General features: G+C 39.8%; 2 protein-coding genes across 3 annotated transcripts; one reads left to right on the top strand and one right to left on the bottom strand.

Moving 5' to 3' along the window:
- Positions 1-214: 214 nt before the first annotated feature.
- Positions 215-5,688, bottom strand: LOC117983814 (gastrulation defective protein 1 homolog). Its single transcript, XM_034970440.2, has 5 exons — positions 5,306-5,688; positions 4,009-4,416; positions 3,209-3,320; positions 2,274-2,469; positions 215-2,107 (listed from the first exon to the last, which is right to left on the bottom strand). Exons 1-5 carry the CDS (start codon positions 5,486-5,488, stop codon positions 982-984), a joined length of 2,025 nt encoding a protein of 674 aa, XP_034826331.1. The 5' UTR covers positions 5,489-5,688; the 3' UTR covers positions 215-981.
- A 1,513-nt stretch (positions 5,689-7,201) lies between these two features.
- CtsK1 (C1 family peptidase 26-29-p) lies at positions 7,202-27,384 on the top strand. 2 transcript variants are annotated; one of them, XM_069499766.1, is made up of 15 exons: positions 7,202-7,299; positions 7,597-7,684; positions 11,200-11,305; positions 11,742-11,865; positions 12,924-13,095; positions 13,469-13,584; positions 16,424-16,538; positions 16,668-16,748; positions 19,821-19,945; positions 21,202-21,303; positions 22,038-22,164; positions 23,360-23,465; positions 24,511-24,600; positions 25,599-25,696; positions 26,489-27,384. In XM_069499766.1, exons 1-15 carry the CDS (start codon positions 7,236-7,238, stop codon positions 26,673-26,675), a joined length of 1,701 nt encoding a protein of 566 aa, XP_069355867.1. In that variant the 5' UTR covers positions 7,202-7,235; the 3' UTR covers positions 26,676-27,384. The 2 variants fall into 2 exon arrangements, with proteins under 2 accessions (XP_069355867.1, XP_034826339.1); XM_034970448.2 differs by having other exon boundaries at positions 12,960-13,095.
- Positions 27,385-27,948: the final 564 nt, after the last annotated feature.

Here is a 27,948-nt window from a genome sequence, read left to right on the forward strand (position 1 = left end):
GAAAGGTGACGAAGGAACCAGGAATGTGTGTCATCATATAACCTTTTTTTCTTTTTAGCACCTAATCTTCACTATCCAGGACGCTCGAGTAAATCCCTATTTAGCATCTTTGGTTCTACTATAACTCCGAAAAGTTAGAGGTGCGTGATCGAACCCCCGACCTCCGATTAGAAGGCGGACGTCCTAAGCACTAGGCAAAAATAAAATGCATTCATTGATTTTCTATGATTTATTTCATTCAACGCTAATAAAATGCGATTAGAATAAAATTACATTATTATACAATAGTATTTACATTGACATTTTAACTACATAAAAATGTATAGTTATAATAATTATGTCCATAAATAATTTCTAAGTTTAAAGTGCAAGTGTGAAGCCTGTGGAGTTCTTTAGGGCTCCGTACCGAAATTAATTAAAATAAATAAATAAATAAATAATCATTTATGAATACTAAAATGTCCCACGTAACGTAGTAATAGGTCCCAATAGGACTTATTACTTATACTATTTATATTTTAATAGGTCCCGTTGGCGCCCCTATTATTATTAAACAATTATTAAACCCCCACAGTCCGTCCGTCCGTTTGTCAGCGGGCTGTATGTTGTTAACGGTAACAAGTAGAGAGTTGAAATTTTTACCGAATGTGTATTTTTATTGCGGCTATAACAACAAATGATAAATTTAAAAAGTGCTATTCCTTATACGATAACTAGTTTATGCTTACGACTTCGCCCGCGTGGACTACACAAATTTCAAACCCATATTTCACCCCCTTAGGGGTTGAATTTTCAAAGATCCTTAGCGGATGCCTACGTCATTATATCTATCTGCATTTAAAATTTCAGGCCGATCCGTCCAGTAGTTTGCGCTGCGCGTTGATAAATCAGTCAGTCAGTCGCCTTTTCCTTTTATGTATTTAGATACGGAATCCATCGTGTGCGAGTCCGCCTCGCACTTGATGGATTTTTATAATTTTTTCAACCGTCCGTCTTTGGTTTCTTAGCATCGGAAGGTCCATCTTCACCATCCTGAAAAATAGGTTTCGGCTGAGTCTTCTTATAAGCCGGAGCAACCCAGAACGGGTTTTCCTCTGCGTCCTTTGCATACTTCAGGATGGCCTCTCTCGGATCCTGGTCATCATCAACTCTCTTACTCAGACCAAGGTTCCTTATTACAAAGGAACTTAAGGTACTGCCTGACGCAGCGACTCTGCCTCCTTGACCTGATGTGATCGGCAAGTCTGGGCGTCTGGACTTCATAGGGTCAAGTCTGTCCTTCTCCATTTTCTTCTTACTAGTCCGTAGCTTCTCTTGTCTGAACAATGGTAATGCATGTGGGGTTATTATTTGCTGTGAACTGACAACCTCCATAGATTGTTTCTTTCTATGAGTTTTGACTATACACAGTTTGGCTCCACGTAAACTCTTTTTGTTGTCATAATAACACTTGGCTATACCGTTCCCACATCCAACGAAAATCTGGTTTAGTTTCGCATGCCATACCCCTTTAATGACATGGGATTTAGTCACTTCTATATCCGTGACGGGTTCAAACGTTTTCGCGTTGAAAAATCTCAATCTACCCACATTTTGATCCCTTTGTAAGGATTCCCCCGTGAAAACCATAGAATCGTCCGGACTAAAACTGCAATCAGTTTGCTCGTACCTCGAGAAAAGATCACCGAAAACGTTTAAAGGTTTCTTGAAGTTTCTTAAATCCCAGATTTTGAGCGTATCGTCATTTCCTCGACTCACTAGATTTGAGCCGAGATATGAGAAGGATATACACGAAATTTCGGATTGTTTTTGATGCGCGTCCCGCAAAGTTACTGTTGTGTTGACAAAATTTTTTCTGTGATCCCACATTTGTATGGAGCCGTCGAAGCATCCGCAAGCAACGGTGTTGCCATCTCGGGAAAAGGCGCAGGAAGTTGGGTTGGTTTTGAGGCCGCCTTGTTGTCTTGGTTTGATGACGTGTTTGTGTTGTTTAGGGTTCTCCGTGAGCCAGAGGCGCAGGGTTCCGTCCTGGGAACACGTCATGAACTCTTCTCGGATGTGCGGATGCCAGCATCCGCTGTTCAGTGTTGCAGTGTGGCCTTTGGTTCTGTAAAAATTTATAAACAACATTGCAAGAACAGGATTTACAGTGTACAGAAAAGGAATAGAATCAAAAGGAATATAAGGAACCCTTGTAGGATCACTTTGTTTTCCGTCTCCGATCCGTCCGTCCGTCAAGATCCGTCGTGTCTGTCAAAAAAACCTATACCTACCTGGCCATATCAGTAATGTACTGGTCCCCCTTGACACACTCCAGCACCTCGAAGCCGTCCCTGTCCAGCACCTTGGCCTGCGCTGCACCGCTGACTACCAAGATGGAATCCCCCGTGGCGGAGTACTGCAGGGCCTTGATTGGATGGTTCTCGCAGGGCTGCAGCGTGCGGAAGGATCGCATTGATGCGTCCATACCTGAAACAATTTAAGAATGGATTGGCTGGTAAAGCAACATCATCATTAACGTCAACTCTTCGCCAGCGCACTACTGAATATGGGCCTCCTCTCAGAATGAGAAGGGTTTAGACCATAGTCCACCATTTCCGGTGGGAGGTTACATCACACAAAAAAAAACGGCCAAGTGCAAGTCAGGCTCGCGCAACGATGGTTCCGTAATTCAGTCGTATTTTTTCGACATTTTGCACGATAATTAAAAAACTATGATGCGTAAAAATAAATAAAAATCGGTTTTAGAATCCACAGGTGAAGTCCTTTCATATCATACCCCACTTGATATAGTTTTCTTACTTCGAAAATTGAAAATACTAATTATTAGAATAGAATAGAATAGAATAGAATGTTTTTTTATTCATGTAAACTTAGTGCTTATGAATAGTCAGGTAGTTTTAATTTACCACTGGTTCGGAATGCCGTTCCTACTGTCTTAGGTTATGACCACAATTTAATTTTTTTTGTACCTATGATGTAACCACAAATTCACAGATTTTTCCCCTAATGCCAGCTATAAGACCTACCTACCTGCCAAATTTCATGATTCTAGGTCAACGGGAAGTACCCTGTAGGTTTCTTCACAGACAGACAGAGAACAAAGTGATCCTATAAGGGTTCCGTTTTTCCTTTTGAGATACGGAACCCTAAAAGAGACAAAATTTTGTTAGATAACACTGAATTTAGCAGCTAGATGAAGTCTTACCAGCAAAGTCCCAGAAGGACACCTCGTAGTCCACAGAGCCAGTCGCCAGCCTGGCACCAGAGGGGTCCACGGCCAGAGCCACCACTGCTTTTGTGCCGTGACGCATTTCAACCTGACAAACATGAATTTATTATTAATTACTAGCGTAGGAGAACCAGAGTGACCGACAGCCCAATGAATTAGACAGCTGAAGTGGCAGTGGGCAGCCCACGTCTGCCGCAGAACCGATGGCCGATGGGGCAGACGTGTTCTGGAGTGGAGACCGCGTATCAGCAAGCGCAGTGTGGGACGACCTCCAACCCGCTGGACTGACGACCTTAAGAAGATAGCGGGAAGTGGGTGGATGAGGAAGGCGGAGGATCGTGTGTGGTGGCATGCTCTTGGGAAGGCCTATGTCCAGCAGTGGACGCAAACAGGCTGATTGATTGATTGATTACTAGCTGATGCCCGCGACTTCATACGTGTGGATTTACATTTTTCAAAATCCCGCGGGAACTCTTTGATTTTACGGGATAAAAAGTAGCCTATGTGTTAATCCAGGGTATAATCTATCTCCATTCCAAATTTCATCCAAATCCATTCAGCCGGTTTTGTGTGATTGAGTAACAAACATCCAAACATCCACACTTTCACATTTATAATATTAAGTAGCATTTCTTGTACAATGGTACAGAACCTTTAGTGTAAGAGTCTGACTAGCTCTTGACTAGTTTTTTTCTTTCTGTAAACCAGGTGATTTTTCAAAAAATCAAATTGCTGAAAAAAAATCTTAAAGTCTATAATTGGTGATTTGAGCTAACCTCATGTGTATTAGGTATTCGTTTCTCCAAGCTCAGGTCCTCATCATCAGAACCGCTCAATTCATCATAACTGTCTCCATCACTTTTTGTATCATCATTTTTACCATCGTTACTTTTTACTTTATCAGGATCTTTTGCCAACAGAGTTGAGGGTATAGGGGGCCCTATCAAGTCATCATCATCATCATCACTTGATTCATCACCGGATTTATCATTTCTTGTTGATTTTGGTGGTAAAGGACCTATGATATCATCTTTTTGTTCAAGTTTCTTGTCAGAACTTTTTTCAGTTAAACTTTCTTCCATCTTCTTTTTGCTCACTTCGTGGGCAGTTTTTCTTGCTTGTTCTATCATTTCTTCAACATTAAAGTTCTTTGCTTTCTTGCCAAAGTTTCTAATGCCCATCACCTAAAATAAATAAACAAATAAGTAAATTAAAATAGCCACACACTTCATCTATAGCAAATAAATTATGTTTAGAAATACCATCAGAATTTTGTCTATGCGAATTGTGGAATTTATAAAAATCATTTTATTGTGGGTGTGTACATCGTGGAAAAAACCTATATATGCAAAATCTCAGACAGTTTTAAACACCTGAAGTCTCTGGCATCAGTAACTAACTGATCTTTAAAAAGTTTACTTCAGGTGTTTAAAAAGCATCTAGCACTATCCAGGTTTTTTAACTATACCCATGCATAAATCACAACCTATAGCTTTGTTGCAACGTGATTGAACGGTAAACCAATAAACAAACACACTTTTGCATCTATAATTATAGGTAGTGTTATTTTTACTAGATTTTTTTTACTAGTTGATGCCCATAATCTGCCAGCTGGATTTAGGTTTTTAAAAATCCTATGTGAAGAAACTCTTCGAAGTTGCAGGGTTAAAAATAACCCATGTCTGTCCCAACTACATGTATTGGGATGCAAGCTATACCTGTACCAAATATCGCTAAAATCGATTAAACGAATGCGCCGTAAAAAGGACAGACACAATCACATAAGTATACTTATAATACTAGCCCCGGCGAACGTCGTACCGCCTAACAGTCGATTCTTTTTCAGGATTTTAAAAAAATATTTCTCTCCTCAAGAACCATCCTCGTACTTCAAGGAATATTATGAAAAAAGAATTAGCGAAATCAGTTCAGCTGTTCTCGAGATTTGCGATCAGCAACACATTCAACGATTCATTTTTGTATATAGAGATTAGTATAGATAAACTAGCTAATGTCTGGCATGCTTTTTAGCAATCTATCTAAAGAAAATCTTTGGTAAAATTAATAAATTACTTGGTGGACATGTTGGCTTTCCAAGTCGTCTGCAATTTCCTCAATATCCTTCTGTTCCTGGATCGGCGTACGTCCGAACGTGCCGAAACCTGACGTAGATTCATCCTTGTTTTCATCTAAGCTGCCTTTGGTAAAATTAAAGCTAATTTTACCGAAAGATATTGGTTTTGTTTTCTTGCTCATTTTGAATAGGTGGATTAGTAAAGTTTGGGTCGAATTTTGGGCACTAATATGGTTCTAGACTCTGGTCGTTTTTATACACCAGTTAGTTAAATTATTACGATTTTTGCAATTATTTTAATGAAAGACTTGAACACACAGATTTATTTGTAGTTTGTACCATTGTTTTCTAATTTTCAAAAACTTCAAAGATGATAACCTCCTTGACATTGACAATGATATACAAGAACCATCCTACTCTATGACAATAACTGTCAACTGTCAAAAGGTTTCTTTTGGATCCATCGAGTACCTCACCGACCAGAAATAAAAGGAGTACCTACCTACCTAGTACTTAGAAATTCTTTGTTTGGATCTTGGATCCACGGATAGCCTGTGCTTGAATCTTATGCCGGCTTCAGACAGTCGGCCAACAAGCCAACACTCCAACAACCACACACGTCAACAGTGTGGAGACGAGAGACGATCAAAACAGAAGGGGACAGCATGACAACCCACAAGAGGGTGGCGTTAGTTCCAATTTTCGCCAAGTGTCAAAAAAGCCTTGTCGCACTGTGACAATATTTTTTTTTTTTTTTTTTTTCATTTATTTGGATCACTAACAGCTAATCATATACATCAAATACAAATTTAACAATACAAAAGTTTTAAGATAATATGACGAGCTAATTAAAAGTAATCACCGCATGCGAATGTGTCAGGTAATTTTACTACTAAAAAAAAGTTACTTAATTAAAAAATAATAATAATATAAATAATATAAATAAATAATAAACTAATAAACAAATGTAGGTAAGCAGTTCACATGGCATCAAGTAAATTACTATGGCAATTCACTTAATGCCATATGAACTGAATTCCGGAATTTAACCAGTGAGTCCGCGTGTATGTCTAGCACATTGAGCTTATTATAAAGTTGACTTATTCTAGGGATTGGCGAGTTAGCACCCATAACTGTTGAGCGTCGAGGAAAAGATAAAGAAGAATTTAAAGGTTTTCTAGGATATTTCGAAGGAACCCTTAATTTAAAGCTATTTGAAAGAGAAGAACAATCTATTTTGTTGTTGAAAATCTTAAATAAAAATATGAGATCGAGTTTTGTTCTACGAGTTTCTAAGGATTCCATATTAAAGAAATTTAGTCTGCTATTATAACTTCTTAGGTTTTTTACTTTTCCAGCCGCAAACGTAAGATGCCAAAGAAAGCGCTTTTGCACTCGCTCAATCCTAAGCATATGTGTAGCATAGTGAGGCCGCCAAACAACACTGCAATATTCTAAAGTGCTAAGTACTAACGCCTATAAAACAATATACGTATAATAATAAAAAATATCCAAATAGGTACATGGCGCGAAATAATTTGCAGCTGAAGTTGGAGCGTATGTACACGTCTGTCTCGCCTCGCCTGAGTGAAGCGACCGCAATGATGTGTGGAGGGTCTGTTCGTGTGAGTTGGTCTCCTTTGATCTGGGCACGATTTACCGCCATCCGAGCGACCACGCGCCAACACGAGCCAACATCGTCAAACATATTGTACGAACTATCAATCCACACGTGGAAGGCTGGACGAGCAGTTCGAGTGTTGGCCGACTGTCTGGAGTCGGCACTACCAGATTTTGTAGATTCATGTTGATGTTGAAGTGTCATTGATTGTCATGTTTTGTGACGTTTGTGACATGCTAGTTTTATTTAATTTGTCAATGTCATTCTCATATTCTCATTTGTGTAGTGGATGTGGGTGGTCGTTCGAAATGTTTGCTTTTACTTTAATTTGTGTTTTTATCGGATCAGCTTTAGGTTTGCACATTGATAAAGGTAAGCGAAGTATATCGCAATATTTATAATGCTTAAAACATATCCAGGTGCTCGGTGCACTATTTGAATATAGACTTACCGGCAAAAACGATTTACGCTGTGCAATTTTTTTTAATTATAATTAATTAACTATAATTATAATATTTTTGCCTTTGTTTCGGCCGGCTGGTGTTTTATTTAAGTAATTATTTTGAATTTGGCTGCCTGTAACTGCGTTTGTAGCACTTTAACAACAAAAAAGGACTGTTTTCTGCTTCTAAACTTTTTTACCTACCTGTTTTAATTTAATTTTTTCAGAATCGCCCCCGCAATGGAGTGACGTATATACGGTCAAGGGAGTATTAAATATTCCGTATGCAGAACTTCACGAACCGTTCTATGCTTGGTAAGAATTTAAAAAATACACTTTTTTAATTAGCAAAACTGTAAGGTAGATGTGTGGGAATAATAAAACCCTATAAGGTAAAAATATAGTCATCCGGTACTTGCTTTTTCTGCTCTAAACTAGTGTAATTTACTAAAATCAAAAAAGGCAGTCGGTAGGGACTCCCAACACAAGTAAAAACTTAAAACTATGAAATTACACTGTTTATTTTTTGGATTTTCAAATTAATTGGTGTAGTTCGCAAAAATTATAGGTAGGTATTATATGTTACGGTTTTTAATTGAGAGCTTTAAAAAGTCAAATCAACAACATGTAAGTAATTCGTATTTATATTCCATCAAGAAACCCTATATTAAAGCTTTTTAATAGTTATCCTATTCTATGCTATTTTAGGTACAAAACAAAACTATATGAAACATCTGAGTATACAAAAATTGATGATTCAATGCAAATTAATGCATATTGTTTACTGCAGCAATATGATTATACAGTTTATACCTACTACATATAACTACTTATGTAGGTATTAAATTGCTGATCTGTGGTATTACTCATATTACAAACAACTAATAATATGTGCTATCTATTCTATACTAGAGGATGTACGCGACTTCGTCCGCGTGGATTTAGGTTTTTAAAAATCCTGTGGGAACTCTTTGATTTTCCAGGATAAAAAGTAGCCTATGTCCTTCCCCGGGATGCAAGCTATATCTGTACCAAATTTCGTCAAAATCGGGTGAACGGTTGGGCCGTGAAAAGCTAGCAGACGGACAGACAGACACACTTTCGCATTTATAATATTAGTATGGATTATGCACTAGTTGATGCTGCAGTTTCATTTGCATGAATTTTTTGCACATCCGTTTAACTTTAACGACGGCGAGCAACTTAGGCTACTTTTATCCCGGAAAATCAAAATGTTCCCACCGAATTTTTGAAAACCTATATCCACGTGGGCGAAGTTGCGTGCCTCATCTTGTATTTGAAGTTTTAACAAATCTCAAGTGTAAGTAAGCATTGACTTATATATTACTTTGTATGGACAGGGTCGTTGAACAAACAAAATGGCACTGACTCATTGGTGCTTTAGCACCAATGCAACCTCAGTGTCGTCTGGATTTCAAACAGCGGCCCTACCGCGGTTGTTTGACAGCTACAATGTCACGATCGCAATCATCTCTGATTGGTTAATGCTCGCTGACTATTGGCCACAATGCATTGTTGCAACAAGAATCGCACAAATTCAGCCAATCAGAACAATTGAGATTGTAATAATGATTGATGCAGGTTTTAGACAATCGCCCTACAGGTCGTTCATTAGTATCTAAGAGGTGGCGCTGATTTATTTGATTCCTTAACTGTGAAAAGTTTTGTTCGCTTGACCATATCTTGTCATTTATATCGATGGTAAGTAAGTGATTAGCACAACTAGAGGTCATGTGTGGCGAGACATTATAATGAACTTTATCTATGTTATATGTCCAACAGGTCATGTTGGTCAAAGATAATTTCTGTTTATTGCTTATTATTTTATTGTTGAACTAGCTGATGCCCGCGACTTCGTCCGCGTGGATTTAGGTTTTTAAAAATCCCGTGGAAACTTTGGATTTCCGGTATAAAGTAGCCTATGACACTCTCCATATCTCCGGTTTTTAGGGTTCCGTACGTCAAAAGGAAAAACGGAACGGTTTCTCTATCAATTAAAAAAGAAACTACACAAATCGGTTCAGTAATCTCGGAGATTTCGGTGTACATAGGTAAAAAAACACAACTCCTCCGTTTTTGAAAGTCTGTTAAAAAGTAGCCTATGTTACTCCCTGGTTAATCCTCTACTTGTCTGTGAAAATAGGTTCAGCCATTCCGAAGATTAGCCCGTTCAAACGGACAAGACAAAATTTTTAAAAACGTGTGATTCAGTTATGGTACAGTTCAAATAACTATAATATGAGGTAGTTATTTCGAAATTACAGGCAAACACTTCAATTATGTTTATTAGTAGGTATAGATTTATTTTGTTTAGCATTGCAGAGTGTTAACCCAGTTTACAGTTTATTTTGATTAGGATTGTAAAGTTTATGTAAACACTAGGTATAGTTTGGTGCCCCGATTATGGTTCTGAAATAACAATCAATAGAGCCTCAATAGCTCAACGGTTGGGGAGCGGACTGAATTCCGAAATGTCGCCGGTTCAAACCCCACCAGTTGCACTATTGTCGTACCTACTTCTAGCACAAGCTTTACGCTTAGTTGAAGGGGAAAGGGGAATATAAGTCTTTAAGTAGCATGGCTAATAGGTATTCTTTTTAACAACAAAATAAAATCATCATCATCATTCGATAGATGTCCACCGCCGCCGCCGCTCAAACCCAGCGGCTCCCTGCGACCTGCTGATATATCTTCTTTCAACGCAGTGGTTTTCGGGCTTCCCCGTGCGAGGTTGCCATTCTAGCACCTTGGGACCCCAACGTGTTTCGGTTTTTCGAACTGTGTGCCCTGCAGTGGCGTGCACAGTGTTCGAAGCCAGGGTAGGCATTGGTTAGGTAGGCTGTTTACATGCAGGTCATAATGAAAAGTATGCATTAAGCTATTACAACTGGGGTAAGCAGTGCATTTATGCCTTTATGACCTGCACGCCACTGGTGCCCTGCCCAATAGCTCAACAGCCCAGCGTTAAGGCGATATGCGTCCCAAAAGTGGTGTTGAGACTCATTTCCGATGTTCAAACAATCAAGTTTTGGCTTCAAAAACTATTTTTTTTTTTAATATTATAAAAATTAAAGATATTATTTAGTGAATTATGAGAGCTAAAACACGATTGGCACAATTAAAAAAATTGCGAAGTTCCCCAAAATACGAACCCGGGACCTCCCACTAACAAGACCACAGCGCTTACCACTGCGCCAGGCGCACCTAATACTCGTTAAAACTTGTTAACATATACGTATAACTAGCTTCTGCCCGCGGCTTCGCCCGCGTGGCCTACAGGAAACAAATGGCATTTTTTTTCAGAAACAAACATTATAACATCAGGACGCGCACTCTGAACAGCACCGAATAACACATATAACCTTCCAACCCCCATTTCACTCCTTTAGGGGGGGGGGGATTTTCTCATAGTCGTTTCTTAGCTGACACCTAACCTCAAGAAAAACCCTACTTTCCAAATTTCAAGTCAATTATAATATCAATAATTAAAACTTTCCCATACAAACTTTCATCCCCTATTTTACCACCCTTATGGGCGAATTTTCCAAAAATCCTGAAACACGTATTTCTTCATTTGTGACCGAAAACCCAAATACCAATTTTCATGCAAATAACTTGACAAATGACGGACTTTCATACAAATTTCCATCCCCCATTTCGGTGGAATTTCGAAAAATCCTTTCTTAGTGGATACCTACTCTTTACAAAGAATAGACCCTCCAAATTTCATGTCTTTAGGACCATGATTGATATATATGTCAGTCAGTCAGTCAGGACTTTGAATTTTATATATATAGATATTGCTTCAGGTTCGACAGCAAAAATGGAAAGTCACGGATCGATTACTACGGTGCAATGGTCAAGACCTATCAGCTCGCATCATCTGTGTATCCTGTCTTCGGCACTTCGATCAAGGTATGTTCGTCTTGTCAAATTGCCGGCCCAGCGGACTAAAAGACTGCGATAAGCGATTGTTGCATAAAAAAATCGAATAAATCGAACAGATTAGCCCGCTTCCATCATATAGGCATCATCACTTACCACCAGGTGAGATTGCAATTAAGGGCTAACTCGCATAAAAAAAGTCTTATTTGTCTTCACAATAAAAAACAATCGAATAAAAATCCACAATCGATTGTTCGATTAATTCGATTGTTATTTAAACTATCCGTTAAGAATGCAGATTGTTACGCACTGTCGATTGTTATCGAATAACAAAAACAATCGAATAATTGGATTGCTTTTCGAATGAATCGCCATTCGCTAGTCAGATCATGAGAGTGGTGACCTCAGAATATTTTTTTTTAGAAATCTAAATAAATACCTAAATAAAGAAAAATTTATTCGATAGATCGCCCCCGTGACGACGGAAAAAGTGCAAAACCAAGAAACCTGTCTTCAAGTCAATGGCACTAAAGACCAGAACATCAATGTACAGACGGTGTTACCCGATATGACCGACTTCAAATATGTCGGTGAGTATAATGGCTCCAGTACACATTGACCCAATGCGCTACTATGTATAAACGCTGTTTGTATGAAAACTCCCAACATTCAATAAGATCGTCTTTTGACGAGGTCTATCTCAAAAACCAAACTAGTTAGGAACGTGAAATTTCGGTATATTTTATTTACTATACAAGCTGTGATAGCCTAGTGGTTAAGACGTCCGCCTTCTTATCGGAGGTCGGGGGTTCGATCCCGGGCACGCACCTCTAACTTTTGGGCGTTATGTGCGTTTTAAGTAATTAAATATCACTTGCTTTAACGGTGAAGGAAAACATCGTGAGGAAACCTGCATGCCTGAGAGTTCTGCATAATGTTCTCAAAGGTGTGTGAAGTCTACCAATCCGCACATGGCCAGCGTGGTAGACTATGGCCAAAACCCTTCTCACTCTGAGAGGAGACCCGTGCTTTGTAGTGAGCCGGCGAAGGGTTGATCATGATTGTTATGAGCGCAAACTCGCCAACAAACTGATGTACAGTTTGGCGAGATATAATATATTGTTATCTTACGTGTTAAGGCACTATAATTTAAAAAAAAAACACTGAAAACAAAGATTCATAAAGTGAACTGTGACCAGAACAAACAAACATTTTTTGGGTTTTTAGGGTTCCGTACCTCAAAAGGAAAAACGGAACCCTTATAGGATCACTTTGTTGATTGACATTCGGGGACCGTGAATTTTGGGTTAGATCACACAAAAAAAATTAAATTGTGGTCATGAACTAATAATTAGTATTTTCAACTATCGAAGTGAGTGACTATATCAAGTGGGGTATCATATGAAAGGTCTTCACCTGTACATTCTAAAACAGATTTTTATTTATTTTTATGCATCATAGTTTTTGAATTATCGTGCAAAATGTCGAAAAAATACGACTGTAGTACGGAACCCTCATTGCGCGAGCCTGACTCGCACTTGGCCGGTTTTTTATTTCATGGTTTGTTGCGATGTCTAAGATCAGAAATGGAATATTTTATACACCCACAATTTGTTGTTATTAAATGTTATGTACGGAACCCTAAAAGAGCGGGGTCCTACTCGCACTTGGCCGGTTTTTTTAGATACAGAAACGATGCAAGACTCTGACGCGGCGAAATGGCGCATGGTGCAGACTATCGGCGACAAGATCAACAAGTACACCATGTGGGTCAAGTACAAGAAGAGTCTGAGGGGCGACCCCATCCCCATTCCTCTCAGGTGAGATTAACTTGAAGACTAAAACTGAGATCTACAGAACATACTTTAACTTTCCTCAGACTTTACTTAGAGTTAAAGTGAGCCAGACTCAGACTAGGCAGAGGTAAAACGAGAGTTATCTATCTCGTTTTAACTCTGCCTAGTTTGAGCAAAGTCACAGTACACTCTATAGATCTCAGCCTAATGCTACTTTGACTTTGCTCAGACTTAAGTTTCATTTAGAACGAGACAGATTTATGCCACCAATACTCGTTTTAACAGTCTGAACAAAGACAAAGTACGCTCTACGGATTTTCACTAATCTCAGCGCGCACAGATGAATTCGTCGTCGGAACTTTGTTGTATAATATAGTGATTATTGTCGTATTTCCAGGTATGAAATGAAAGGCTTCAACTCTCTGCTCGGCTCGCACTACGACCACTACTACATCGACTATAGGGACTACGACGTGGACGACATCGACCAGGACGTCTTCAAGATCGATCCCAGTAAGTTGAATACTTTACAGGCATAACACTGAGGCCACACGATGCGTTTGAGCGGGGGCACACGATGCGTTGCGGCGGCACACGGTGCGTTGCGGCGCCGGAGCGGCGTCGCTGCGTCGTCTTACATAGATCTGTGGCAATTCACACGATGCGCTCCGGCGCCGCACTGGACTTGCAACCAGTGGCGTGCACAGTGTTTGAAGCCAGGGTAAGCATTAGTTAGGTAGGAATGTGTTTACTGAATAGAATAGAAGAATAGAATAGAATAATGTTTATTCGAGGTATATAGGTGGTACATGGTGCAGGCAATATCGTCCTGTACAGCAGTGCAACACCTCGAACAGGTAGGCCACTCAGCTTGTGTTGAGACGTCGGGCCCCTCAGACACAAACCTCTAGAGCAAATATCTGAGGTACCAGATGCCCCAACGCTGATTTTCAGTGACCGCCTTTTAAATATTACCTAAACGTCAGTGGCATAGAATATATAAAGTTGGCGAGTAAATGGATAAATAAAATAAAATAAAGTGTTTACAGTTTTTAAATTTAAAGTGATATAGGACATAAAAGAAGAAATAAGAAATAATACATTGAAATAGATGTTGTAAATTGTAAGAATAGGAAAATTGTACAATAGTTTTTTTTTTTTTTTTTTTTTGTAAGTATAATAAAGAAAAAATAAAATAAAATAAAATAGCTCGCAAGGTGTGGATGAGAAAGTAAAGTTTGGTAAGATAAATAAATTTTGACTAAATCTGTAACTTTTGAATATTTAAAAGATGTTTTTTGAATTTTACTTTAAAAGCGCCAGAAGTCTGGAGGTTTCTATAAGGTGGAGGAAGGTTATTCCAACATTTCGTTGCATTATACTTAAAACTACCTCTGAAAGCCGCAGATGCATGACTGACAGGTCATAATGAAAAATATGCATTGAGCTATTACAACTAGGGTAAGCAGTGCATTTATGCCTCTATGACCTGCACGCCACTGCTTGCAACCACCGAGACGAGGCGGGGAGGGGTGAATGCGTTGCGACGTCGGAGCGGCACCGCTCAGTTGTTTATGCGTCACAAGGAAGGACACTGTCCAACGCTGCTACGGCGCCGCTGCGACATAACAAGTAACAACGTTGCGGCGCCGCACCGCTCGTGTGCCCGCTGATACGGTGAAATCTTTGCGGTGCGGCGCCGCAACGCATCGTGTGCCCCCATCATGTCTTTGCGGTGCGTTGCGGCGCTGCACCGCTGTGGATTCAAGTACAGTAGGTACGCAGCCGAAAGTATAATGTACATCGGCCTTTAGAATGACACTAGCTTATGCTCGCGCCTTCGTCCGCGTGGACTACACAAATCCCTATTTCAACCCCTTAGAGGTTGAATTTTCTAAAATCCTTTCTTAGCGGATGCCTACGTTATAATAGCTATCTGCATGCCAAATTTCAGCCCGATCCGTCCAGTAGTTTGAGCTGTGCGTTGATAGATCAGTCAGTCAGTCCCCTTTTCCTTTTATATGTTTAGACAAAGACCTCTGTAGTAAGTACCTACTACGCAAAAGATAGGACGCTTGTTAAAATTGCTCGGATTTTAGTCACGTTTAATTTTTTTTAACATACACAGAATATTTTACATAGTTTAAATATTATGACAATAGTTAATCATAATAAACGACATTCCTAAAATATCCAAGAAGTGATAAAAAAAGTTCGTTTGCTATACGAATATGTCAAAAATGTTTTTATCGAGAGAAATGCGTGTTTAATTATCAATATATCAATTATATAATGATATAATTAAACACGCATTTCTCATTTTGGATAATTATCAAAGCATAAAGATTTTATATAAAATCATGTTCCTCTGATCGAATTTCTGTCGAAATGTATAAAATTCGAAAAACAAGCTGTGATAGTCTAGTGGTTAGGATGTCTGCCTCCTAATCGGAGGCCGAGGGTTTGATCCCTTGTTGGATTTGAGTTATGTGCGTTTTAAGTAATGAAATATCACTTGCTTTAACGGTGAAGGAAAACTCCGAGAGGAAACGTGCATTCCTTGAGAGTTCTCTAATCTAATCTAATGTTCTCAAAAGTGTGTGAAGTCGGCCAATCCGCACTTGGCCAGCGTGGTAGACTATGGCCGTGGTAGCTATGTAGTGAGCCGGTGATGGGTTGCTCACACATTACACTCTCAATATCTTCATACTGATGACCTCCCTGGCGCAGTGGTAAGCGCTGTGGTCTTGTTAGTTGTAGGTCCAGGGCTTGATTCTCGGCAGGGGTTTGGAAATTTATAATTTCTAAATTTCTGGTCTGGTCTGTTGGGGAATATGGCCGTGACTAGGTACCACCCTACCGGCAAAGCCGTGCCGTCATGCGATTTAGCGTTCCGGTACGATGCCGTGTAGAAACCAAAAGGGTACGGGTTTGATTTAAAAAAATCTGCCACACCCCGTCCCAGGCTAGCCCGCAATCTAAGATAGATTGCATCATCATTTACCACCAGCAAAAAATAATTCTCATAGTCCATGTGCAGCTAAATAACTAGTCACTTATTTTTAAAGAATATTAGCCATGTTAAATGACTAATTTTTCATTTCCCCTTTCCTCTCCAACTAAGCGTCTAGCTTGTGCTAGGAGTACGTACGACAATAGTTTAACGGATAGGGGTTTTGAACCGTCGATCTTTCGGTTTTCAATCCACTCCTTTACCTGTTGAGCTATTGAGGCTCTTATAGTCTACTTTGACGATTTTCCTGGCGTAGTGGTGAGCTGTATTGGCTTAAAAATAAGAGGTCTAAACTCTAATTACTTTGTACCTATTTAAGCTCGTACTATTTTGTTCCAGGCCTCCAATGCTCGTCATTCCCGGGCCCCGGGTTCCGTCACTTCGCGACTTTCAACCCGATGAAGGAATTCGTTCACCCCATACATGACGCTCACGTTCAAGAGGAATTCGAGAGGTAAGGGAAACAATATAACGCTGGAAACACACTTTACAGTACGCGGCCGATGTAGTAGTCAGTTAGTTTCCCCCTTTTAATATAAATCGTTCGATAGATTTTATACATGTTATAAATAATTTGTTTCAGGTTTAAATTGAAGCACAAGAAACAATACTCGTCAGATATTGAGCACGCCAAGAGATCTAACATTTTTAGACAAAATCTCAGGTGAGTCTTACTTTACTAGCCATAACGCGTTTATGGTTTGAAATATGAGATACTAGCGAACCGCCCCGGCTTCGCATGGCTGCAATGTAGATACTAATGTGGTGTCAGTGAGGAGTGATTAATAATTCATACTTCCATACTAATACTATGAATGCGACCACCCAAGTAACACAAAACTGCATTAAAAGATGTCACATGAGGTCCACATCGGTACTTTAAGCGTTTATGAAGAGTTATTAGAGTCCACCGTCACTGCAAAAGCCTAATATTACGCTTTCGCCTGTATATTGACTTTATTAAGCACCACGAAGGCACCGCTGTAATGCTGCGAGCGTTACTAGCAGGTGCACAGGTCATGTTATTCAGCTATTAGCAAGTTTAAGCACTGTCAGCTATAATAAAGTACATTTGTGGACTCTAACTCAGCTATTTTCTGAATAAAAGGTCACAATTGTATCTTTCATATGTTTGCATTTTAACAGAGCACATGTGAGTTATTATAATGCTATCAGTTATTCTGTGAATTCCATTAACGCTTTATGCTGCATATAGTGGAACTTTCACAGTTTTAATCAGCTGATATACGCACTCCATAACTGCACTTATCTAGGTCTTGCCACCGCCGCCTCTGTCTCGTTTTGTTGCGCGTTAGTTTTAATTTTACGATAATTCATATGTATTTTGTTGCGTAATTTAAAAGATCCACGCGTTCAAACCTACATAAAGACAGCGGGAAGCGACTTTATTTTATACTATGTAGAAATAGAGATTGTGCGTCACAACGGAAAATGTGGCTATAGTCCGCTTTAAACTAAACTAACAAGTCTGAATCTAGTAATATCCCTTTCATCATGCTTCCTGTGTAAATGGATAACACTGATGATTTAAAGCTTATTTCGTGGTTTAACGATATATTTTAATGTAGATAACGTCGTCCCGTCGTGACCACGACCCGTAGCAATTGGCTTGAAATATCGACAAATAAAAACATCAAATTCATCGTGGTATGTACCCGTTATCTACATTGAAATACGTGGATAACACTAGATTTAGCCAAAATATGAAAAATATTGGTAATCTCATGCAGGCCAGTTTATGACTTTTGACTAATCAAGACTACTAGATGGCGCGATTTAATTAACTTTTTACCCGACTGCATCCGGAGGGGAATGATTTTTAGAGTGTATGTTAGCAAAAAAGTTTGACGTCGCCAGTTTCTTGTTTGCATTGTATCTAGGGATTGCAATCCCGCAGCTTACTCAATCCCGCGGGATTGATATGCGGGATTGATCAATCCCGCGCGGGATCCGCGGGATCCCGCATATTTGAAATTATTCACAGTAGTTAAACTTTTTGCCCCGTTTGTATGTAAGATAAAGTATTAATTTTTTGATCTTATAGGGCTATAAGATCGAAAAATTAATACTTTATCTTATTTAAAATTATGTTATAAAATCGAATTGAAACTACAGGTTTTTGTTTCAAAAATCAAGTATTATTAATTAAACATGTCTTACATTATGTACGTATTATAACGCCACAGACCTTTACCAAGTTGATTGTCGTCGCCTTTATTCCCTTTCTCGGAATTCTCAGTTTCATTGGACTTGGACATGATTCATTTATTCGTTATCTGCAAGTATGTATTTAATGTGTACTTGTAAGCAAATGTTCACGCCACATTACGACATATTCCCATTTACGGGCATAATCAGCATATAAAATAGCACAAAGCAAAAAATAAATAGAATACATTAATATACTTACGTTAAACGCCGGACGGTGAATACGAAAACACTCTGTCTGTCACATACAGAAACGACGCGCGAAGCGCACGGTGGTCGTAATCTATGGTGGTCGGTGAGTCTATGTGACACGAAGCCGCCCGCCAGCCCCCGCCACTGTGCGAAACGGCAACGTCGTGCTCGAGCCACTCGCTTTCTTACGCAAAACTTCACGAATGTTTTAGCGGTAAATTTAAATTTGCGGGATCCGCGGATCCGCGTTTTGAAGGTGCGGGATCCAGCAGATTAATAAGTGGAGCGGGATCCCGCGGGAATGCCGGATCCCGTTTTGCGGGATTGCAATCCCTAATTGTATCGTATACGACCGAGCACGTGAGTCTCGGTGATTTGGGTCCGATCTGACCCAATTTTTTTACGCAGATGCGGTCGCCTTTCAGCTCTATTCAGGCGATTATAAGCTTTATCCTGATAGAAATAGAGTTTAATATTCTTTGCGTATGAATCCGAATGAACCAATTGACCATAGACAACATTCACTCAAACCTAAGTTCATACAAAAAAAAAGAAAATTATTCAAAGTCATAGCGCGCGGTTCTGTGGACATGACGGGTGGCGCCGGTGCAGTGGCGCGTCCGATCGTAATTTATTTGGCATACAATCGGCCATGTTAGAGCCCTCGCCCACGGCGACTTTTTGTAGCGATACAGTAGCGATGCTGTCGCGCTTCCGCATCGATACAGTCGCGAAGCGGTCGCTAGCTGTGTGCCCTCGCCCACGGTCTTAGATTCAGTCGCGATGCAAACGCGATACTGTCGCGCTTCCGTCTCGATGCAAACGAGAAAAAAATGTTGCACTGATGCTTGGTTCTCTATTCATGCGCCACCCTCCCTCCGTTCTTTCCCCGATGTCGTCCGACACGGTCGCGCGTTTGCATCGATACAGTCGCGATGCAGTAGCGCGTTGCTAATCCGACTAACACGCGTTAGTAGTGATGCTGGCGTGAGTTTAGTAAACGCGCGACAGCATCGCTACAAAAAGTCGCCATGGGCGAGGGCTCTTAGACATTGTGGAGGTTAAATATGTGAATTGATTTTAATTGTGTCTCATGTCAATAAAGAAACGAATCGAAACGAAGTGGCGTTAACTATTCCCTCTCACTCGCATGCTGTACACAGATATAGCGCGTAAGTGAGAGGGATTAACGCCGCCATTTTGGAATCGTTTCTTTCTAGGTTTCTTTACATACACGGCGCGTAAAGGTTACCACACACTTATTTATTTATTTACTGGGCTTTGACTAAAAGAGTATTTATTTATGCAACTAAAGGTACATCCACTCCAACAACCGCGCTAACCGCGGCTTCACGTTGGCCGTGAACCATCTCGCGGACCGCACAGACGATGAGTTGGTCGCGCTGAGGGGACGTCGATACTCTGGCCCCAACCCTATGGGTATGCTATAATGAAAATTTCAAACCCCTATTTCACCCCCTTCTAAAGGAGTCCAGCAGGTGTGGATTTCATCACATTGTAAAAATGGCCACCGACAGAAGCCGATGGAAACAGATAAGCCATTCGAGGGCAGTTTGCCAGGACCACGATCTTCAGCAATGAAGGAACGACCGGAGAGAGAGAGAGAGAGTGATTTCACCCCCTTAGTGGTTGAGTTTTCAAAAATCCCTTCTTAGCGGATGCCTACGTCATAATAGCTATCTGCATGCCAAATTTCAACCCGATCCGTTCAGTAGTTTGAGCTGTGCGTTAATAGATCAGTCAGTCGGTCATCTTTCCCTTTTATATATTTAGACTAGCTTATGCTCGCGACTTCGTCCGCGTGGACTACAAAATTTCAAATCCCTATTTCACCCCCTTAGGAGTTGAATTTTCAAAAATCCTTTCTTAGCGGATGCCTACGTCCTAATAGCTATCTGCATGCCAAATTTCAGCCCGATCCGTCCAGTAGTTTGAGCTGTGCGTTGATAGATCAGTCAGTCAGTCAGTCAGTCAGTCAGTCAGTCAGTCACCTTTTCCTTTTATATATTTAGATACCATATTTTATCTATGGAGAAAAGTTAATATAGGACTCTCTCTGTAGCGTAATCCCATACAAATGACAAAGATAAAAACTCAGTGGGTGTTAACCATTTTGAGGCACCAACCAATCACAAAGGAACAAAACATTACAAATACAAATACAAATACAAATATAAATTATTTATTTGCTGATTGTAGGTACATTTATAAGTTGTCAATTACAATTTTTGTTTCGAGCTACAATCTACCATACTATGGTGTGCAAATTTGAATAGGTACACAAATAGAATTATTAATAGGAATCCTTACTACAACAATACGCAACACAACAATTATTTATTAATACAATAGCTCAAATATCTCATTATTAACATATTATTCATAGTTCATTCGAAGTTCTATTTGAACATAATGTATAGATGTTATTTATCAGAATAAATATCGCGATCTTATTGAAGATATTCCATCTCTCTTATATTTCACTAAAACAGTGAATGTCAGATTTTTAAACGTAGCAACACCGCGTATAAGGGGACAGCGTGACGCTTCACAAGATGGCGGCGTTAGTTCCGATTTTGGCCACGCGCCATATAAACCTTGTTGCACTGTATCTCGAAAGATAAGGTTAAGAAGAAATTTTTTGAATATTGTTAATAATAATTTTATGTGGACAGGTCTGCCGTTCCCTCACAGCGAGAAGGAACTGCAGGAACTGAGTGACAAAGTACCATCTGAATTTGACTGGAGACTTTTCGGCGCTGTCACACCTGTCAAAGGTAGGTTGTATTGTATTGTATGACTGCTTGTTGGTCTAGTAGTACGCTTCATCATCATCATCATCGTCAACCAATAGACGTCCACTGCTGGACATAGGTCTCTTGTAGGGACTTCCACACGCCACGGTCTTGCGCCGCCTGGATCCAGCGGCTCCCTGCGACTCGTCTGATGTCGTCCGTTTACCTAGTGGGGGGTCTTCCAACGCTGCGTCTTCCGGTGCGAGGTCGCCATTCTAGCAAGGTAGTACGCTTATTCGGGTGAAAATCATGAGTCGAGATCCAGGTCGGGTAAAATATGAAATCTGCTTAGACCAGTATTGGTACCGATTCTAAGCACAACCTAATTTTAGAGTATTCGCACCCTCTTCTTACTATTGTAATATGAAAAGGACAGAAGCGGTTTGACATTTCTAAATTTAATTTTTAGATGGTAAAACCCGTGATTTTAGCGCACAGTCGCGAACCTACTGTTTAAATTTGTATTGTGCACTAAAATTTAGAGTCTTTAAATGTGAAAGTCATGTTCCGTTCCTTTTTTAGCATTAGTAAAAAGAAAAGGATGCAGATACTCTAAATTTAGTTTAGAGAGAGACTAAATTTAGTTTAGAGAGAGATTATTATTCTATTCTATAACAGTATTAGTAAGTCAGTTAATTTAGATTTCTTGTTAAGCATTTTCATGCTTAAAATGAGGCACTTTTGACGATAGTAATTTTATTGTTGTATGGTCACAGATCAGTCCGTCTGCGGCTCGTGCTGGTCGTTCGGCACCGTGGGCGCAGTGGAAGGCGCCCTGTTCCTGCACAATGGAGGGCACTTGGTTCGACTCAGCCAACAGGCTCTCGTCGACTGCTCCTGGGGGTGAGTACACGGAGTGAAATTGATAAAAAAATAAAAAACCGCAATGAGGGTTCCGTACTAAAGTCGTATTTTTTCGACATTTTGCACGATCATTCAAAAACTATGATACATAAAAATAAATAAAAATCTGTTTTAGAATGCACAGGTGAAGACCTTTCATATGATACCCCACTTGATATAGTTATCTTACTTAGAAAATTGAAAATACTTATTATTAATATATGACCACAATTTAATTTTTTTTGTGTGATCTAACCACAAATTCACGGTTTTCAGATTTTTCCCCAAATGTCTGCTATAAGACCTACTATCTATAAGATATACTACCTGCCAAATTTCATGATTCTAGGTCAACGGGAAGTACCCTGTAGGTTTCTTGACAGACAGACAGACAGACAACAAAGTGATCCTATAAGGGTTCCGTTTTTCCTTTTGAGGTACAAAGATTCAAAGATTCAAAGATTCTTTATTTGCGGAAACATTTTACAACGAGATGTTATTACATAAAATTGTCCAGTAGAAATGTTTCGCCTTAAATATTAGGCATGCAAAACAATTAGTAAACCTAGTAAAACAATAACTATAAGTAATTTGACGCACGTTGTCTTTGTCTATGTTAAAATTCAAAATTTAAAAATATCTAAGTTGAAAAAAAATCGTTAATGTTATATAATGTCTTGTCTATTAAAAAATCATGCAATTTATTCTTAAATTTATTTATATTATTACATTTCCTTATCTCCCCTGGTATCTTATTATATTATATCTTTACCGCCATGACACAAACACTTTTGTTAAGGAATGAGGTTTTGTGAGTGGGAAACCGAAATCTGTCTTTACAGCGTTCTCGGTTAATTCGAACAAACAAATTTTCGTTATTTTTTAAAAATAGAGCTAGTTCGAATATATATAGCGATGATACAGTGAGAACATTGAGTTTTTTAAAGTAAGGCTTGCAACTATCCCTTTTTTTATCTTACATATCGCTCTTGTGCACCTTTTTTGGGCAATAAATACGTGATTGATCTCACTTGTGTTGCCCCAGAAGATTATGCCATAGCGAAGAATTGAAGCTACCTGTGCATGGTATGCCACCAATAATGTTTTTTCATCAGCTTTCATTAGGGTACGGAACCCTAATAAAAGTCGATAATAGTCTGAAAGTGATAATCCCTAAAATATGGTAATTTTTCAGTTTCGGCAACAACGGTTGCGACGGTGGGGAAGATTTCCGGGCATACCAGTGGATCATGAAACATGGCCTGCCCACCGAGGAGGACTATGGCGGCTACTTGGGACAGGTATTTCTAATTGCCCTCCTCGGGTATAAGCTGTGATAGCCTAGTGGTCAGGACGTCCGCCTTCTAGTCGGAGGTTGGGGGTTTGATCCCGGGCACGCACCTATAACTTTTCGGAGTTACGTGCTTTTTAAGAAATATCACTCGTTTAAACTACCGTGAGTGATTTCCATTATAAATACTATCTGTCCCGGCTTACTCACGTGTGTAGTCGACGTTAGCCCGACTACACACGTGAGTAAGCCGGGACAGATAGTAAATATCACTCGCTTTAACGGTGAAAGAAAACCTGCATGCCTGAGAGTTCTCCATAATGTGATCAAAGGCGTGTGAAGTCTACCGATCCGCACATGGCCAGCGTAATAGATTATGGCCAAAAACCCTTCTCATTCTGAGAGGAGACCCGTGCTCTGTAGTGAGCCGGCGATGGGTTGATCATGATGATGATGATGATGATGATTCTCGGGTTGGGTATAACGGTGTATGGTAATGTCCAGTGGCGTGCAGCTCATATAGGCATAAACGCACTGCTTACCCACGTTGTAGTAAATCAATGCTTATTTATCATTATAACCTGCCGGAAAATAAGTTCATACAAAAATGCATACCCTGGCTTGAAATCCTGTGCACGCCACTGGTAATGTCCCAGTGGTGGGTCTGCTTCGTCGAACACTCACTGGCGGAGTAACAAGGAGTTGCTGGTCCCTTGGGCTCCGTCGGCAGCGGTGGGATGGAACTTTGTGAGGTTTTTAGTCCGTTCCTACGGACTCCTGTCCGTTCTCCCTGATAAGTATTCCTCACGAAAAAAAAGGTATTACTAACTTACCAAGATTATGCATTTTAAGATATGAGTTTAGATACAGTAGCGTACATGAAACTACATAATTAGGTATTAAAACCCTCGTCTGGTGGCTCGTTTTTTTAACCTACACTCTTGTTTTATTACCATTTATTACTATGCAATTGTTTCACAAACTTTTACAAGTGCTTTCGTTTCTTCTGAGAAGTCCACCTGTTTTTGAAGATATTAAAATTCTCGTGTTTTTAGGACGGCTACTGCCACGTCGACAACGTGACCCTGGTCACGTCGATGAAGGGATGGGTCAACGTTACCGCCAAGAATGAAAACTCTTTGCGGGTGAGTATTTCAAAATACAGTGTGACTAGGCTCTTTTGGCGCGTGGCAAAAATCGGAACTAACGTTGCCGTCAAGTGTCCCCTTTGTTCTTGTCTGAATAGTCTAAGGCTTAGACTATCATATAGTCCCGCCTATTATATAGTTATATTATATAGCCCCCCCCCCCCCCCCCCCCCCCCCCCCTCCCCCCGTCAATGTCATTCAAGTGCCAAGAGAACATTGTCGCACTGTATTGTGCTAACGGTATAGAATGAAATTATCCTGACCTTTTTATGGTACCCAAAGGGTAAAACGGGACTCCTTTGGGTACGGAACCCTTTTTTTGGGGTTTAGTAACAACTAAGATTCCGCTGTCCGTCCGTCTGTCTGTTTGTTTGTCACCAGGATGTATCTCATGAACCGTGATGGACAGTTGAAATTTTCACAGATGATGTATTTTGTTCCCGCTATACAGGGTTACAGGAAAATAGGACACGATCCCGATAAGGGGTTATAGTACAGGACATTAGCTATCAAACGACCCCTAAAGTGAATTCTGTGAAAATTTCAAGTCTCTACCTATTAGGGTTCATGAGATACAGTCCGCTGATAGACAAACAGACGGCCGGACAGACAGACGTACGGACGAAGGATATGTACTAGCAAGAAATAAAAAAAAATCTGATGAAATACATTGTTCCTTTTTTTTTTTAATTTTTAAAGTTACAAACCCCTTTACCTAGAAAAAAATAAAAAAATGAATAACTCGAAAACGATAACTTTTGCATAAGCACTTTAGGGGTCGTTTGATAGCTAATGTCCTGTACTATAACCCCTTAACGGGATCGTGTCCTATTTTCCTGTAAGGCTGTAACCCTCTATATAACAACCCGCTGCGGGCGAACGCGGGTAACGTGCGGGTGTACGGGGCGTCCCCCGCCTCATACCCCGATTGCAATGTCAACCTGTCGCGGACTATACCTTCAGGAACCGTAAAACGAATACGATTTGTTTTCCAGTACGCGATCTTCAAGTACGGGCCCGTGTCGGTGGCCATCGACGCGTCCCACAAGAGCTTCAGCTTCTACTCCAATGGCGTGTACTATGAACCTAAATGGTAAGTATAACCTTCTATCGCTGATTATAATCCATATCCATACTATTCTTAAATAACATATAACATAACATATATCTTTATTTGCAAAAAAGGTTTGACACATAAGACTTTGACCACTGGCTCCCAAAGAAGTATAAACTGTGTCATGGGAGCCAGTCGCAAATGCGAAAGTCGGTCTGTCCCGCGTCTGCTAGCTTGTCAAGTCCCACTTCTTTAATGAATTTTTACAATGTTGAGGTCCTAATTGGATCGCGCTTGCGTAAAAGATGCTTATTCTTTTTGCTTTTTTTTATAGAGATAGCGAGCAAACGAGCAGGCTGGTCAATTTACAGTAACGGGAGAAGCGTGCTCAATTGATCCTGGGCATAGAGGCTATATTAAACGGGGTGTAACCAAAACGCTAGCAGAAACTTAGCGTTATTGTTATACCACCTAAACACAATCAAATACCAATACCCATTTTCCTCGTTTTGTACTTTTAGTGATTAAGTATTTTTCAAACCGGCAATGTATTGCATGCAAAAGTCCGGTCAATGCCCCGCCTACGATGCGGCATTGACTCCGAGTGGGCCTACTTACGCAACGTTAGTTGACCTCTAGCGTCAGTCAGATTTTTATTTGCATTAAACTTTTGTTTTATTTAAATTTTTTTTTATTTCTTTTTCAGTAAACTTTTACAAAATTATAGTTTTTTTCTCGTGTTTTTTGTGGTATCATATCAGTAATCATCAGTACTATCACAATGATACTGTATTATAATGATTTTTCGATGATACTATTTTAATTTCACAGTAAAAACCAAGTGGAAGAGCTGGACCACGCAGTCTTAGCAGTGGGCTACGGCATCCTCAAAGGGCAGAAGTACTGGCTCATCAAGAACTCTTGGTCCAACATGTGGGGCAACGACGGGTACGTGCTCATGGCCACCAGGGACGACAACTGCGGCGTCCAGGCCGCGCCCACTTACGTACTTATGTAATATGAAAAGATCAGAAGTGGGATGCTGATCAAAATTTTAAATCTCCTTTAAGGCGATTTACACCAAAGCCAGTGGGGTTTTTGTATGTCACCCGTATAATAATTAATAGGGTTACCATCTTATTGATACATGGATTCTCAAAATTATAGATTCTTGGTCCAACCTGTAGGGCAACGACGGATACGTCCTCATAATTAGGGATACCATCTTATAAAACTCTGGATTCTCAAAATATCGCGTCCCAAAAATCTATCTGTTGTTTTTTTTTTTTTTTTTTTTGTAGAAATATCACGTGAAAATTTCGCGTAAATCCCAAAATTGATGTTTTAGATTTTGCTATTTTAGACGTAGATAAGCTACGGTATCCTTAAAAGACAGAAGTACTGGCACATCAAATAAATGTGTTGACCCTATGTAGTGCAAATTATAGATTAAACTATACAAAAAAAAACTAAGCATCTTTTTATAGTCAAAGCTGTAATTATTTCTTTATCAAGTTGGTTCCTTGATTTCCCTAAATGGTAATACTTTATTTAGTACAAAACTTCAAAATGATCTGCAAAAATGTGAAGTTTAATAAATTATTGGTGTTTATTTGTATTCGTAGATTTAAGTGTAGTAGATTTTATTTTTACCATAAATTAATATTGTTAAGGCTTAGAAATATTGTGAAACTGAGCTATGAAATCTCATTAAACAAATTTTTATATATTTGTCTTTTATTTCACTCAGGATAGTTTTTTTTAGATTATATCTATAAAAATAATAACAAGTATAGTACTGTTTTAGAAGTTTATTATCATGAAACAATGACATACTTAAGGCCTGTGCAGACGAAGAATTATTGTCCATGGAAAACAAAAGTCCGTTGTCTTTTACTACGGTTTTCTATTGTTTTTTTTTAAACCAGAGATAGCGAGCAAACGAGCAGGCGGGTCACCTGATGTTAAGTGACTACCGCTGTCCATGAACATTTGCAGCACCAGAGGAACCGCCGATGCGTTGCCGGGCTTTTAGGAATTTGTTGGTCTGCCCCTTGAATAACCCCATGTTGTAATCTAGTGGGAACACTGCCGATGGGAGTTGATTCCACAGTTTGCATGGAAATAAGGATCTGACACAACGGACGGTCGAAGTGCACCAGACACCCAGGTGGTGAGGGTGAAATTGCTTACGGTGGTGCGCGGTGCGGTTGTAGAAAAAGGAGGGTGGAATGAGGTCAAAAAGCTATTCAGAGCACTACCCCATTGTAAAAGCGATAGAACACGCATAG

The sequence above is a fragment of the Maniola hyperantus genome, chromosome 7, assembly GCF_902806685.2.
Source record: "Maniola hyperantus chromosome 7, iAphHyp1.2, whole genome shotgun sequence".
Lineage (NCBI taxonomy): Eukaryota > Metazoa > Arthropoda > Insecta > Lepidoptera > Nymphalidae > Maniola > Maniola hyperantus.

Bases quoted from the DNA above. Each gene is read 5' to 3' on its own strand.
- CtsK1 (XM_069499766.1), top strand. From the start codon at position 7,236: ATGTTTGCTTTTACTTTAATTTGTGTTTTTATCGGATCAGCTTTAGGT. The intron at 11,866-12,923 runs GTGAGTATAATG...GAACCCTAAAAG, and splicing joins GACCGACTTCAAATATGTCG to AGCGGGGTCCTACTCGCACT. The intron at 21,304-22,037 runs GTAGGTTGTATT...GTATGGTCACAG, and splicing joins CGCTGTCACACCTGTCAAAG to ATCAGTCCGTCTGCGGCTCG.
- LOC117983814 (XM_034970440.2), bottom strand. From the start codon at position 5,488: ATGAGCAAGAAAACAAAACCAATATCTTTCGGTAAAATTAGCTTTAAT. The intron at 2,470-3,208 runs GTAAGACTTCAT...AAATTGTTTCAG, and splicing joins GTCCTTCTGGGACTTTGCTG to GTATGGACGCATCAATGCGA. The intron at 2,108-2,273 runs GTAGGTATAGGT...AAATTTTTACAG, and splicing joins TACATTACTGATATGGCCAG to AACCAAAGGCCACACTGCAA.